Source organism: Nilaparvata lugens, chromosome 5, assembly GCF_014356525.2.
Source record: "Nilaparvata lugens isolate BPH chromosome 5, ASM1435652v1, whole genome shotgun sequence".
Taxonomy (NCBI): domain Eukaryota; kingdom Metazoa; phylum Arthropoda; class Insecta; order Hemiptera; family Delphacidae; genus Nilaparvata; species Nilaparvata lugens.
The window spans coordinates 50,517,496-50,534,120 of record NC_052508.1 but is presented as its reverse complement, the minus strand read 5'-3'; the positions used below and the strand labels follow the sequence as shown (position 1 = coordinate 50,534,120).

Below are 16,625 nucleotides of genomic sequence, written 5' to 3'. Positions count from 1 at the left end.
TGATTTCAATCAATGAGATTTTACCAGTAAATATCCTGATTATACTTATCACCAACTACTGAACTGGGATCTGTTGATGTGGGTGATGGACACGTATAAGAGTTGTAAAACCGTTAATTACCAAATTTAGCAATTCTTTACTCCATTATATGTGAAAATAACGTTACAATACTGTAAAAATGAAGACGTGATTTTCATAGGAAGATAATTTTTTGTAATAACTGGGTAGGTTTGAATGCAACTGGATTTTTGATACAACTACCACATTATTTTGATTACATGCCATAACATTTTCGTGATATTTTTTCTTATTATTTAATTGAGTATTCATATTTTCAAGTACTTTAGGCTACTATTAACTAAGTATTACCAAAGATGAATGATGAACATCCAACATTCCTCTATGCTAGTATCCAACCACTAATCAGTATAAGCCCTCATTATTAGTCTACATTAAATATACTAGATACAATAGGAAGCGATTGGTGTCGTGGTCGCGCTGATGAGCTCAATAAGATAAATACCATTTATGAGTTTGAAAATAGCTTCTTCCCCGTGGTTCGGAGCCCACCTAAGTCAGTAGGTGCAGTTACTTCTCTCATCATCTGTCTCATTGCCCACACACAAGCCTCGCTAATCATGTTCAGCAAAATAAAAAGCGAACTGTTGTTATATAATTCATGTATAATTATATGAAATAGGTACCACAAAATTAACTATTAAACTATTCAATCAAAAACAAAATTTTTCTTCAACACAGGTGTGATATCAGTGTACTCTGATGCAAATAACGTTCCAGTCGACTACCAGCCAAGATCAGTGTTCACCAACGGTCGCTACGTCTGCCAAAAATGTGGCAAATCTTACAAGTACACTTCGGGCATCAACCATCACCTCACCTACGAATGCAGTGTCGACCCCAAATTCAAGTGTACCTTGTGCTGCATGTCCTTCAAAGTGAAGTCCTCCTTCAAGAGACATCTAGTACTCAAGCATTCTCATCAAACTATGAAACACCAATTAGGACTTTGAATTATAAAATCCATCAGAGGAATTTATTGTTTTTGAATTCAATATCTTGTTCCTGGTATTACTTTTACAACTAATTATATAACATGAGTACTGTACCAAAGAATTAATTTTAATTGTTATAAGCCTTGAAATTGAAAATTCGTTAATTTTTGTTCTCAGTGATTTACAAGTTAAAACAATGCGGAACAGAACTTATTTTTTAATATCATTTACTTATGTTTGTTATGTTATTGTTTATGAATGGATGAGTTTCATCGTAGAGAAAAGATAGCATAAGAAGATATCCCATGAAATTATTTCAAGTCGATTCTTTGTTAACTCAAGCCGATTACGGTCGACTACAGTCTCTTATTACTTGCTTTGACGGGGTGAAAGTGTAAGAACGGAACAGTATGAAACCAGCGTCCAACCATCACAGCGTACCAGCGTCAAATAGCATCACAGAAAAAACTACTTGGACTAACACGCTTGAGTTAACATTGTAATTTGGAACATGAACGCTCTATTCCATGGGATATCTTCTTATTATGCTATCGTTTCTCTATAGTTTCATCTACTAGGCTGTAAAGAAATTGTTCAACATATATATTAATTCATCTCTTCAAGAATTTGCTCACCAAGAAATTGCTCATCATCAGTTTTTGGAATTGAATTGATTTCAAATTTTACAAGTTTTCTTGATTAATATTAATGCATAACGATAACTATTTCACAGAAACAATAGCCTATCAACCATTTCTTGATAGATTTCTTATTATTTACTTATTTAAAAGAGTAATTTTTGAGTAAAATATTGCTAATTGAGTGGAATATTCCTAATCAATTTATTAATTCAAGCCATCTAAATTCAAAATTCATAGTTTTAATGTTTTTTGTGATAAAATTTCATCAAAATTGTACACATGGAATTCTAACCTTATTTTGGACTGTGTCACCTACAAATTTGGAAGAAAAACATTCTAATCTTATCTGCCAATGTTATTACATTAGTATTATTTGCATTGTAGATAAAAATAAAAATAATAAAAAAATTCCAGTTGTATTGGGTGTAAGAAGTATTGAAATCCTAGCTCATGAAGAATTGGAACTGATACTTGTGAAGATACTCAAAATATGAATAAACAAATTTATTCTGGTAATGATAATAATTGAACGTATTGGAATCAATACGTGTGGTAGAAGTTGACGAGCAACTAGACTCTTATTCATGACAATATTATCCGACCAATATTATCAACGTATGTATTTCCTGTTGAAGAAGTAAGTTTTGAAGCTTTGAGGCCCTTGATCTATTCAGGACCTAATTGCATTCTTTCCTTGAATATTATTTCCATTAAACCTCTACTGACCTACCGTACAAAATTACTTTTGACTTGAGAGGGACATGCGCAGCAGAGAAATCATACAGTGGTAGGGATATAACGGCGGCGAAGTTGCCGTTCTGGAGCCTTCCTTCATTTCTCTGCGCCGCATATTCCTCCAAGTCAAAAGTAATTTTATACGGAGAATAAATGCATTCACTTACTACCAAAGCTGCATTTGATATTTCTATTCTTATTGAAACTGAAACTGTATTTTTTGTGACAGTGGGGTTGCGGTTGAAATCTCTGGATGATCTTGTGGAGAAGAAAGTCGAATTGAAACCGGAAGCGGAGGCGGAAGAGAAAGATGAAGAAGAAGTGGGAGTAAAGAGGATAAGGCAGGAGGGTGGATGGTACTACCTGAGCACTTGCATAGCAGACAAACACATAGAACAGTATTATTGTTGTATGTTATGTCCATACCGCTGCCGGACCAAGTTTCATCTTAAGCAACATGTCTTCACACTTCACCCGGATCTCTTTTTACAATACTTCTCATTTACATAAAATGTATTGCCATGATATAACTCACAATAAATGACAACAAATCATAATTTTGGCACATATTTCCAAATAGTTTTACAAGTGAAGCCAGTTACACACACATCGAGATTTGGACGTTAGATTTTTCGCCGATTAAGCGGTACTTGAAAAACATACCGTAATATATTTTTGACATCATCTGTTCAATCTGATAGAAATCATAAGGACGGCAGAAAGTCGTCCAAAAATCGATGCTAGTGTTACTGGCTTGAGACGTGCAATTGCTTTTCTCATTTCAGCTCAGGCCCACATTTTTTGTACAATAAATTATACTTAACTTATATACAAATTTCCAGAAGACCAAATGTGATTTGCTGGATGAGCTAACAATGCATTTTTTACTTCTAGCCTTCTCATTCAGTTGAAAATGCTATGTATGATACTGCACTCTATAATAATCTATTTCATAGTTTTATTGCATATTACAGTATTAGTAGTCTAATTTAAATGTATTTTGACATTAAACTTGAAGTAATTTGTGATTTTTTATAATGTATTTTACGGCTGTTACATGTAGTGCATAAAGGTTTTAAAAATGTTGAATTATGTCATCTATCTATCTATCTATATAAATAAAAATCGAGCCTCAAATTTTGACGTTCAATAACTTTTTTATGCGTGCACCGAATTTAATGAATCTTTTTAGTTGCGTTCCTTATGTTCAGGACCAGGTTTATGGCCTATCAAATTTATAACCGACTTCAGGACTCTTTCCTACGATCCTTCAAGGTTTAAATGTTATCCTTATGGGAGAAGATTTGTGAGCTGGCCACACACAGAAATGAAAATCAGCTGTTATAATCATTGCGTCATCCAACAGCTGTCGATACATAGTAGACAAGAGTGTATGCTGCTCCATAACCACCCATGTATTTTATTCTAAACGCTCCGTCTAAAAACAAAATGACTGTTCTGTGTGTAACCATCCAGCAGTGCGGCCTCAGGTTAAAGTCTTACATGCACTAAAGACATAGCTTTGTTTTGAATAATATTGTGCTGTCTTCTGTGTTTAGAATTAATTGATTTTTAGTAAATTATTTAGTTACAGTTATTACATAATATATATTGTTTATTAGTCACATATATTCAGTTACTTATTCAAACTTAGTATTATTCGATCTGTTTTTCAATTTTCTGTCTGATTCACAAAAGTTCAATTCCTAATAATGCCGCGGTACGAACGTCGTCCAAACTTGGGTCCTAGAACTTGAAATGCTCAAAATTGACAATATGCATGGGAAAATCAGCAGCAAGGAGATATAAAATTTCATTCCAGACTGCACTAGACCGCATGCATCTGATTACCACAAAATTGTCATCAGAGCTGATAAGGCACCTGCCAGACAACACCCAAGACGTTTCAATGCCCCTACAATTGACAAATTGTGTGTGAGTGCTTCCATTCAAACCAATAAGCAAGTAGCACCTGGATGCAAAATGCCGCATCGCGCCTCCTCAAGTGTGCATCCAGCTAAAGTTTGTCATCAGATGCATTAACTATTCGGCGGTACGATTTCGCCGGACCAGCTATTTACTAATAACAATGCAATATATCATGCAATCATTTATTGTTATTGGAAAAATGATTAATTGGTTTATTTATTTAGTGTTTAAATGTTCCATTGATTTAACTAGCGTGCATAAAAATTCCCTCAGAAACAAGGTTCTTAGCTAAGATACAATTCAAAGAATCGCTCTTAGATTGAACAAAATAATTTAGTTCTTCTGTATACAGATTGATGTTGTATCTCTCTCAAATGAACAAAACGAATGAGAAATTTCTATTTTTCTCATGAATGTCATAAATGTGCTTCTGTTATGTGAAATACCCCATAATAAACAGATATTTAAAATGTATAATTTCTTTCTATTCAAAATAAAATAATCCGTGCTCATCCATTCAAATAATTCAATCATCCAGTTACTACTGCTTTCTGTAGACATACCGCCAGTACTTACCGCCATCTGCAGGTAAAATTCGGAAATAAACTTTCTGTTGTCGACCAATCAGGAGAAAATAGGTGGAGCTTGGAGGCGTGCCTGAGGCCTAATCTGTTTCATGTTTGTTGAAGGTACATGTAACATTCTATATCCACTGGGTACATCGGTAGGTCGGTCTCAAACTCTGCTTTGTTCAGTTTTATCGTTCTCCATCTTTCCATATTTTCTTTTTTGGCTCCTCCATTTTTCTGTTAAATATTGAAATTAGCCGGAGGTCTCTATCTCCAATGAGTAGGTGAACATATTTGAAATTTCAAAAACGAGTCAAATTTTCAGAGATATCTAAAATTAGAGGAATTTCCGTTTCTAATGGACTATATCTTCTGATTTTCACTACTCGAGTGTACCACTCAAGTAGTAATATTGGGAGTAATTTTGTGCTCTACATTCGAGGACCGGTTATACTGTTGTCTGTCAGATATTTCTGATCTCCAGGTACACTTAATAGCCGGTAAAAACACCCAAATTTCAGCTCCAATCATCATCACAATCATTCGTGGTTAAGTGGTAGAGTGGACATTATTGTCCAAACTTCGCCACGTCAACAAATAAACAAGTCATTCTATTCTATCACTTATTTCATTGTCCTCACCTTGAGCTTGAACGTTTCTCCTGTAACGAAAAATGATGAATTTAGTAGACTGCGTAGTGGTGGATCCTAGACATTTAGGGCCGGTTTCCGAGCTCGGGATTTAGCTAAGTCCTAGACTTTAAACAGCTGGAGTCAGAAAATTGGCTTTCCAAAATGGGGCGTAGTCGCAGCTTTTATAACAGTAGTTGTCGTTTTTATTTTCTAATTTCTATTATTGGAAACGTTTTTCCTTGACGAAATTAGACATTCCTAAATAATTCAAAATAGCTGAAACTTTACACTATTTTCTCTTTATTTTATTTTGTGTTCAATTTTCTAGTTTTTCGAAATTTGATTCAAACGTGACTATGACAATGACAGCGACTACGCCCCGTTTTGGAAATCCAATTTTCTGACTCCAGCTTTTTAAAGTCTAGGACTTAGCTAAATCCCGAGCTCGGAAACCGGCCTTTAGATTCAAAACTACATAAGAATTGATTCCACTCTCCATTCAGAATATTTGTGGTTTCTTAAAATGTAGATTTATCAAAATCATCAAATATTTGTTATTTCAATACAATGATACATGTACAAAGGTAAAGCTGACTAGCACCGTGGTAGAATAAATTTTATCTTGAATAATTTCAAGTTGTTCGGCTTCATTTATTCATTGAACACCTATTTTATCATTATGAGTTATCAGAACCTATTAGAATTATGTAGATAACCTTAAGAAAAAAAATTTAGCTCTATGTGAATGTATTTCTACCAAACTACAAAATAACTATTTTAATGTGACTTTCGATTGTGTCACTTGTGTCTCTGAGACTACTTGTCTGAGTAAGAACTTTCTTCTGTGAGACTACCATTTATAGAACTACTTGTTTCTGCGGAACTTTGTCTATATTAGACTACTATCGTTTTAAAGCACTACTTGTCCCATTATTTTCAAGGAATTCAAGTAAATTGATCTAATCAACTAAAGGTGGTGAGACAACTATTGTTTTTTTAGTGTTTTGAACTACAGAATTGTTTCATTTTGTGACAGGACTGATGATGTCCATTTTTGACGAGGAGCTGGAAGAGTTGCCAGATGTCAGTTTCCCGTCAAGAAGCACACTCGAGCACTCCCGATTCGTGTGCGACCAATGCAGTCGCAAGTACTCCCAGGCGTCCACTCTGAGGAGGCACAAGAAGTACGAGTGTGGAAAAGAGCCAATGTTCGGATGTCCCGTCTGTTCCAAACGCAGTAAACTCAAAACCAACCTCAAAAAACACATTCTCAGTGTGCATCCTGAGTACTTCATTGAGAACTGTCTCCCGTCTAAATCATAAGTTCAAATCAAATCAATTTATTCTCACAATTTACAAATAATACAGTACAGTTACAGTACATTTATATATACCCTTACGTTATGAGAGACTCACACGTAGGCTTAAGCCTGTGTTTGTGAGGGCCTGGCGTAATTCGCTGAATTTGAATTGATCTATTTGTATGCCTACTCTCTGATTCAGTATGTCAGACCCCTCCTAGAAGAATTGTTTTTCAACCCTCCCCTAAGAATTTCAAGACTCATTTTACATCTTTTCGCCCCGCCCCCCTCCTATGAGCACCCTTGCTGATCCATTTCTTTTAAAAAGTATTTAAACTCGTATTGAAAGTCAATGTGCTGGTTGATTCCCTTCATAAAGTACTTCAACAAGGCAGCTATTAAGATTGCTGACAATGACACAATGTGATGGCTCTTACACAGATGTCATCTATTTGCTCAAGTAATGAAAAATTTAGTTTCAATAGAGTCTCAAGTCAAGTATTGATGAACTCCTATTCCAACTATTGTTGAGTTTACTCCACAAAGGATTGGATGAAGTAAAAGAAAGCTTCTCTTGAATGATTGAATTGTTGATAATTCAATTTGAAGTAGGTATTGATATTGATGAATATTTTTCTGAGATATTTCAAGTATTAGTTCAGTTCCATCTAGTGTATCAGGGACACGCAGCTCTGACATTCCATATAAGAGGTTATGAAATTATTATTGATGGATATAGAATAAAATTGAGTTACCTTAGGAATAATGTTGTTATATAGAATTAAATATTGTTTCAATCAGATATTATTTGTAAATGATAATAAGAGTATTACGTTTCGAATGTTGTGTGAATAATATAAAAAATACATTTTTTTCCTCTGGTTGGGAAATTTTTATTGACAAAATAAGAATTTGTATGAAGATAATTTGTTATATTCGAGTTTATATTCAATGTGATCTCTAAAAATATTAAGTTATTGGTTGATAATGGTCAATTTGGTCTAAAATGTTATGTCATTTACAAATAAATACTTTTTCAAAAAATGAATGATTATGTATTGGGCCTTTTTCAAATTTGAAAATAGAATTTGCTTGATAGGTTTCACTATCCCAATCAACTTTTCTTACAGAATGTCTGCTTGATTCGCCGACAATATCACTACTGTATTAATTTATAAATTGGAGATTTTGAAAGTTTTGAAGGCTTCATTTTACTCATTCAAAGTCCGAGATTCAACGATGGTCTTGAAAATTGACTGCAACTTGAACAAGGTAAAGTTCAAGGAATTTAAGTGAAAACTTTTCAAATATCATCGAACTTTTAGTAGACTACTTGCTTTGATCATCTTTCTTTCAAAGAATTGATAGTTGGTCATGTCATTTAACATTTAATGTCACTAACTCCATTCTTAAATTCAAAACAAAACCATAGGCCTACATTGAAATTGAATCACTATTCAAGCTACATGTAGACTATAGCATACAAGCTACTTCCATCTCGATAAATAATTCTCGCCTCTTTTAAATTGATACAAATTTATAATAATCCTTATCTATTTCATGCTTGACAGTAAGTCAAATTTACTAACCGCTATTATTATTATTATCATCTTTAAATATTAATTCTATTTATTCATCACCCATTCATTCTTTGAAGAGAAGTTTGTCGCTGATTGTCTTTTTGGCAAATTCGTATGTCATCGCAAATTTCTAATTACATTTCTAATTCTATTTTCCAATTATATTAAGGACTGGCAGGTAATTTGTGCTCCGTAAGGGTTTAGTTGAAAACTTGACCTAGGTACTGAAATCTTGAAGAATTACATAGAATTGATCTATAACCATTCTCGGTAAATTGAGAATCTGTATTCAAAATTCCAAGTTAATCAGTCCAGTAGTTCAGATGTGAAGATGCATCACTTTGAATTTTCCATACCGCACGTGTATAAGCCAAATCTTTCCTTTTTTATGTTAAAGATAATGTAGCCTACTAATTGAAAACCAACAAGCCTTGATTGAAACAATCTCCAATTAGAAAGTTGGATCAATCGTTATGTTCTTAGGAAAGGAATGGTGAATATTGAGAACTAGAATTATTGACAATTTGTTGAGAAAAAGGATTATTGTCCATTTCATTGAAGAAATTACCCATCAAAAATATTGTTGAGAAATAAAGAAGATTCTACTTCTAATTTCCCATCGTATGTCCCTGTCTCTGTTATGAAATTCATCATCCTGAAAGTATATGGCTGGCCACTAATTATAGAACATGCATGATAAACAAGCACATGTTTATCATCCATGTTTTGTCAACATGGTAGTCGAGAGACTACCAACATAGAATATTCAACCAACAACAGTAAATAAACTACTAGAAAATTGTAATTATAGAACGATAATTTAACCTCGAGCTGCGAAGGAAAAATAAACAGCAGATATTCGGAGATACTAAAACCTTACCGCAAACATTTTTGCTCGAAGCCTCTCGCTGTGATCACATCTGCAATTACACAATAATGTATGAAGACATGTATATCATGTGTCTCTTACCGTTAGTGGCCAGCCTAATTCAATTGAAGAATTTTTTAATCCAAAACACTGAACTCAAAACACATTTTGTTTTGAGTTTTTTCCAAAATTCAGCTCTGACCTAATTGTTGTTCCTTTTTTGCAGGCAGGTTAAATTACTGGCACCATGTCCAAAACTTCCAAACCAAATTGAGCGCATTTCCAGGGATGAGCTTAAAGAATTTCACTAAGAATGTTTTGTCAACTGGGGTTTGTGCGGAAGGATCAAAGGGCGAGAGTAAGGGCTTCACATGCGGCGCCTGCAATAAGAGCTATAGGTGGCGCAGTGGACTGGCTGAACATGTGGCCTATGGGTGTGGCAAAGAGCCTCAGTTCCAGTGTCCCCTATGTCATAAACGCTGCAAGTTGAAGGGCAACCTCAAGAAACATATGCTTAATCGGCATAGTTTGAGGGACTCTCTCAAAACTTGATTGCTCCAATGAGATTCCATGTCTAAAAGTCTGTAATCATACTGTGGCCAGTTCTGCAAACCTTGTGCTGAAAATGAAATACCTGTATCAATGCTTTAATTAATATATATAGTTGATAATTAATAATAGTTCAACCGTAGAAACTAATTCTGGATGAATGATCGATTGCACAATCACTTTAAATATATGGGATACTCAATTCAAATTAATAAAAAATTAAAAATTAAAATGAATTTTATTTTAAAATTAAATAACTTCAACCATAAATAATGAATAAGAAATAAATTAATCATTTGAAAATAAGCATATTTATATTATCTAGTATCAAATTGTTTATTTTTTCAAATTTTAACTTGGAAATGACCAATGGTCGAAACTAGTCGTTAAAATATTCTAAAGTTTTTAATAAAGGATACTTCAAGTTTTTTATAGTGTTTTTATTAATCTAGTACCTAGTTATTTATTTATTTATTTATTCGTTGATATAATTATTACAAATCATATGAATATGATCGGGATAGAACAACAGGCATAGCCCAAAACTATTCTGTTCCCAAATTTTGATAAATAATGAAATGTCCGAAAAAATAGAAATGTTCTTACTGAGGAAATTTAAAGTTCAAAGTTCTGTCCAAGAATATATATTAGCTAGAAATTTTGAATTTAGAATAATTAAAATACCAAATTATAGTCAAATTTTGCACTTAATATCACCGCACTTTGAATAAATTAAGTTATTTCAGAAAATTTTGAAGCCAAAAATATACACACAACTTTCCGCTAGGCACAGCTGTTACAAATTTATAAGTCTAGTCTCGACAAGAATACTACAGTATGTGTACTAAATTGTTTTTGTTCATGTTTTTGAGGCCTGTTCCATTAAAAATTTAATGATTTACAGTTGACAGTAAGATGTGTACAATCTAGGCGAGTGTAACACGGTGTTTTTTGAAATTTACACTATACACAAAGATATTTTGGAATGTCTCCATATTAAGGTGAAATAAAAGCGATATATGGTCAGTTTCACATAATTTTTTGAGCTACCTAATTTATTTATTTGAGCCACATTATTTATTTATTTTTACCTTAATACGCTGTTTATGTATAGAGTAGTGCTTATCCAGTTAAATTCATTATTACAGTCAACTGTTATGAGAGAATCTTCTAAGATACATGAAGCAGACCTTGGAATATAGAATTTTGGTATCTATCGCTACATTGTTGTACAGTTATGGAAAGATTGAAAATATGTGTTATGAAATTGAACAACGATGAACTTCTTTTTCTTCTTCTCCCGCAACAATTCTCTTCACAAATAACTACATAAATCACTAATCTAGTAGGTCCACAGATCTAAAGTAAAATAGTCATCCGAGTATATTAGTGTCTAAAAAAAAGACAGCAAGGAAGGTTACTAGTTAATCCAATAAAAATTATAAATGAAATTATTATCTTTGATGGTATTCATCTCTCCATTTACTCCAACAATTTATATTTTTTCAAGTAAGGAAGCATCAACTTAGTGTGTGGTGACCGTTTAAAGTTCTACATTCAACTACATGATAAAATAATTATTGATCCCCATCACCGTAAGATCTCTCAGCTTGAACTTCTTTCCTTCATAGTCTTGTAAAGGATCAAGACTATCAATCAGATCTACTCAGAACTCTTGAAATATTTCATACTCTTAAGCATCAGCTGTTTCGACCTCAGCCTTTGAAAGTACTGTTCTCATTCAAAGAGGTACTCAAATTCCATGGTATATAGACTTGATTATAATAGCTGTTTAATATAAAGTAGATCTTCATTAACCTTGTTTAAATCAATCTTTTCATTTTTGTAAATATCTCTATGATCATATGGGCAAACAAATGCATGCAATCACAATCTCCATTACGTCAGCTTCGGATATTGTATTTACTACTCGGATATTGTTATTATATTTAACTACTCCGTCACTTATTATTGGAAAAGAATGTTGTAATAATCATGTTGAGCCTAAATGAAGATAACATTTACATTAAATGAGATTATTCAATCTAGATTATGATGATATTTTTATAAAATCAATTCATTTTTTATTGTATTATTCACAGGTAAATGGACAGCTAGAGATAACTTGACGTCGTTCAGACTGGTTAGGAACGATAGTGGGGACAACTCACTAGAAACTGCAGGGAATAATGTTGACAACACTGAGAATAATCTGAAAAATAATGTCCACGGAGTTGTGTGTCCGAAATGTGGCAAACAGTTCCGTTGTTATGATAGCTTGCGCCATCATATTAATGAGTGTGGATTGGAGCCAAATTTGGCATGTACATTTTGCAAATATCGCACCAAGAGAGCTGGCAACCTCAGGCGGCATTTGGTTTTGATACACAACAATTTAATAGGACTGAAAAAACCACAGATTTAAAGCTTCTCTGTCATTCCAAGTATCTTATTAATTTTACAGAGTAAATCAAACCTACAGTTTAAACTCCTCAACTATTGTACTTCAATATTTGTTGTTATTAGCATACTTATTTATTTTTCCCTCTGTTTTCATCAATTTTCTTTTCACAGTTGGTACATGTTTCCCCTCAACCTGTTTCTATGCTCAATTGTATTCTTTTTATAACTTATTATCCTCATTCTGTATTTATTACTTATACTTAGATTACTTTCAATTACTTATGCTTCCTCATATTTTTCTTATGTATTTGTAAATTGCATGTACTGTAACTGTATCTCTTATTTTTTGTTAGTAACTTGCTTAATACGATTGTAAATTGTAGTGTATACTGTTTTGGGCCTTATGCCTGTAGTCTTCTTTGTTCTGTAATAAATAAATAAATAAATAAATAAATGAAAGATCATTAAGTTTCATAGATCATCACTACCTTTTTTTTAATGTTTTTTTTTATCTAAAATATATCCTCCTAAATGAAATGAAATTGTTGTTTTTTCAATTATTGATTTATACTTTTTTATCATATTTCTTATTATTCTATTTAAGAAATTATTTCCTTATGTTGTTGTGATGTAGATGCATTACAGTTATATATGAGGGTTAGGTGGGAGAGAGGGCCGGCTGCGCCCTAACTTCGCCCCCCAGGTTAAAATAAAGGCAACCTATCTATCTATCTACCGTTCACTAAGAAATTGCTATTCTACAATAAATGCATTATATTATTAGTTATATAGATTGTATCTTCAGTTGCAATACATATTATATTCTATAGATGTTGCAGCAAGAGTGGGATGAGTACTGAACTAAGCTTCTGTATTCTTCGGTTACTATTCTTTGAATTTTGATAAACATAGAAATAGTTAAGAAAAAATGTATCCTTTTTTCAAGTCCAAGGTATGGAAACATTCAAATAGAATATTAAGAAATGTGATAAAAATGTAATCTGTTTGTATACTATAAATATAGATTGTGGATAAAAATATAAACTAGAATTCAATATTCCTTCCAGGCATTCCTAAAGCATCTTAGCTTTTCAAATTAGTTAACAAAGTCAGAGAATTTAAGTTTTCAATCTCCTTCAGTTACTCCTCTTGTGAAGTAAATTAGTTGATGGGGGAAGACAATTGCCTTGACAGTAAGGCCTTTTATCTACTTACATTTTATGCTAGAATTCTACTAGCTTTGCTTTTTTCCGCTATCATAAATAAACAAGCGAATAAATTTTGCTCTACAATAGCATCATCTATACTGTATAACAATAGCCTAATTCATAAACATTATTTATCATTGCTGTGAACTATCATGATTAAGCCAGTAAGTAATCTGCAGGTAAATTTTAGGTATGCTATTAAAATGTTCTATTTGATAGTATTCGTTATCTAGATGGGACATCAAAGTAGATGGGAATCTCATTGGCCCTGATAGTTTTACTGTAAATATATTTGTTACCAAACTCTAATCTAGCTATAATTTTTGTTTTGTTCAACTTTCAACATTTAAATCTCCATCTCTCTATCATATTGGTGTCAGTGATAGTGACCAGTAGAGCGAGAATATTATTTCTTCAATTTCTAATGGGAATATTGATACTCACTCGGCCGTGCTGACTGAGAATAGACTAATCAGAATAATACTACTCATGAATAATATATTTTCACTTTAACTGATACAGATATGTGGGAATCCAGCTTGAGAGTTACTCGAAGAGAGCGATAAAATAGTATTATACTTACAACTTCGATCTTTTTTTCAGGTTTCGTGATAAAGGATGAACCCCTGGATGAACTCTACGAGATAGAGAGTAAACCCAATTTTACTGTAGCAGCTTTTGATAGTGAAACCTGTACTACAACAGCTTCTGATAGAGAGAACAGGGATATGTTGCATTATAGTAGCGAAGAAGCTGGGATGATGTTCAAGTGCCCCGTCTGTCCGAAACGGTCTCATAACAAGTGGAACCTCAAACAGCATATCATTTTTGTACACAAAATGCAGGAAGGTAAGTAAATAAGTTCTGATGTACTTACCGTGCTGAATGCTAAGTACCGCAATTGTACAGTCTAGATGTACAGGTGAATGCAAGATTCAAAGTGAGTTTTGAAGCTCATTATAAAATAGCACGCTATTCTATCACACATCCTACAAAAAGACTTGAAGCTATCACTCATAAGCTTTTGTTGACACTGATAATGGACGAAGCACAATACTTCTTCTCAACTGTCTCTTTATTAGTTCAACCTCAGGCATAATGGTAAGGCACCACTCTTGTCTCACCGTATCCAATCGTTCAGGTCTTTCTAAACTTTTGGTATTTGCACTTATTAGGGCCACCTTAGCTGACTATTAACAGTTAACATGTAACTGTCATTATAATTAGTAAGCTTTACTATATCAGTTAACAAGCTTTTCTGGTGAATTTAAATCGCAGATACAACCCATCTTACTATATCTATTTTCACTACTGTATTTACCCAATATACAATCAATCTTATCCTATTCTAATCCTATCGACCCAATATACAATAACAATCAAACCAGATATTGCGATCGGCCTGGGAGGCTGCTGCAGCTGGGATAGAATTCTTTGGTGTGTAGCTTTTCTATTTTGCAGAGCTCAAATGTATTGAAGCTTTTTATCTGGCTGCTTTCATTGCATTTCATTTCATTTGCTTGTTTCATTGCTTTTTATTTACCTTGCCCTATTACCATAGGTAAGGAAAGTATTGCTTTCCGAAAAAATTAAGGTACCCCAATTTTTCATTATTTCTATACGTTTCAAGGTCCCCTGAGTCCAAAAAATTGGTTTTTAGATATTGGTCTGTGTGTTTGTGTGTGTGTGTGTGTGTGTGTGTGTGTGTGTGTGTGTTTGTGTGTATGAGTGTATGTGTGTCTGTGTACACGATATCTCATCTCCCAATTAACGGAATGACTTGAAATTTGGAACTTAAGGTCCTTACACTATAAGGATCCGACACGAACAATTTCGATCAAATGCAATTCAAGATGGCGGCTAAAATGGCGAAAATGTTGTCAAAAACAGGGTTTTTCGCGGTTTTCTCGAAAACGGCTCCAACGATTTTGATCAAATTCATACCTAGAAAAGTCATTGATAAGCTCCATCAACTGCTACAAGTCCCATATCTGTAAAAATTTCAGGAGCACTGCAACATCTATGCAAAGTTTGATTTTAGATTTTCAATTATCAGGTTTCACATACAATTTTAACAAAAAAATTCAATTGGAAAAGATTGAGCATGAAAATCTCTTCAATTAATGTTCAGTAACATTTTTACCTAAAATTGAAAATAAGCTCGAAATTAGAGAAAATAAGATTATCCAATTGCAAACTGTTGGCAACTGTTGATTCTATTAAATCATTCACTATGAAGAGATACCAGACTTCGTGTGTCTCCAGCGTTATTGTCCTGTCACCAGCTGGTTCAGATCTTAGAAAAGTGGACTTGAGATGCGCGGGAACACTAGCGTCTGTTGATTAATTTTCATAACGGCAAGGAAAGTTGTGTGAGTGCATCACACCAGATTTTTTTTTCTTATTTTGTTATCATTTGTATTAGTTGGCTGTGTTTGGTTATATTGTTAGTGTTATTGTCTTATTGTTATAGTTATTATTCTATTGTTGCGCTTGCTGCTATTGAATTACTGTGTTTCCTTTGCTATTGCTAAAAATATTTTGTTTGCAATTGCTTCAAGTTGTTGAATTTGCGCTGATAGTTTCTAATGCATATTTGTATATTTTATTCATATTACTGTTATTAGTTGTTATACTTCTGAATGATTGCTAAGTTACTTATTTTTATTTTTTTTTTTTTTTTTATTTCATTTATACAAATGAGACTAATGTAATAACATTGGTAGATAAAATAATAAGGTAGTCCTTGTGCTATTTTTCTTCCAAATTTGTAGGTGACACAGTCCAAGATGAGGTTAGAATATTTCACGTGTACAATTTTCACAAAATTCTAGTCCAAAATAAACATGAAAACTATAAATTTTGAATTTAGAAGGCTTGAATTAATAAATTGATTGGAAATATTACACTCAATTACCACTTGTAACAAATAATATTGAGTTATTTAAGAAAATTTGGAACCATTGAAGAAACACAAACTTGTAAACACTATTCAAAAAATGAATGATTTGACTTCATGTTATGTATCTCATATTTATATTTATATTTGTCTTGTTATTTTTGTTTATCTTGTTACTATTGTATTCTTTTGAAATTGATGTATACCGTTGGAAATGTAATAAATAAATCCTCTAGGGCCTATAATGATGATTATCATTAGAGTGAATGGTATTATTTGGAACAGGCTATTTCATAT

General features: G+C 32.9%; 1 protein-coding gene across 20 annotated transcripts in view; it reads left to right on the top strand.

Moving 5' to 3' along the window:
* The window catches only part of LOC111063080 (longitudinals lacking protein), a 592,348-nt gene that overhangs the window by 403,520 nt on the left and 172,203 nt on the right, over positions 1-16,625 (top strand). Inside the window, exon 5 of one of the 20 annotated variants that reach the window (XM_039428571.1) lies at positions 14,033-14,278. The exons of 18 other annotated variants lie outside the window; for them this stretch is intronic. In XM_039428571.1, coding sequence (XP_039284505.1) covers positions 14,033-14,278 — 246 coding nt within the window. Of the gene's footprint in view, positions 1-6,556; positions 6,859-14,032; positions 14,279-16,625 lie in introns of those variants that run through there. One more of the 20 variants, XM_039428593.1, reaches the window with a different exon arrangement.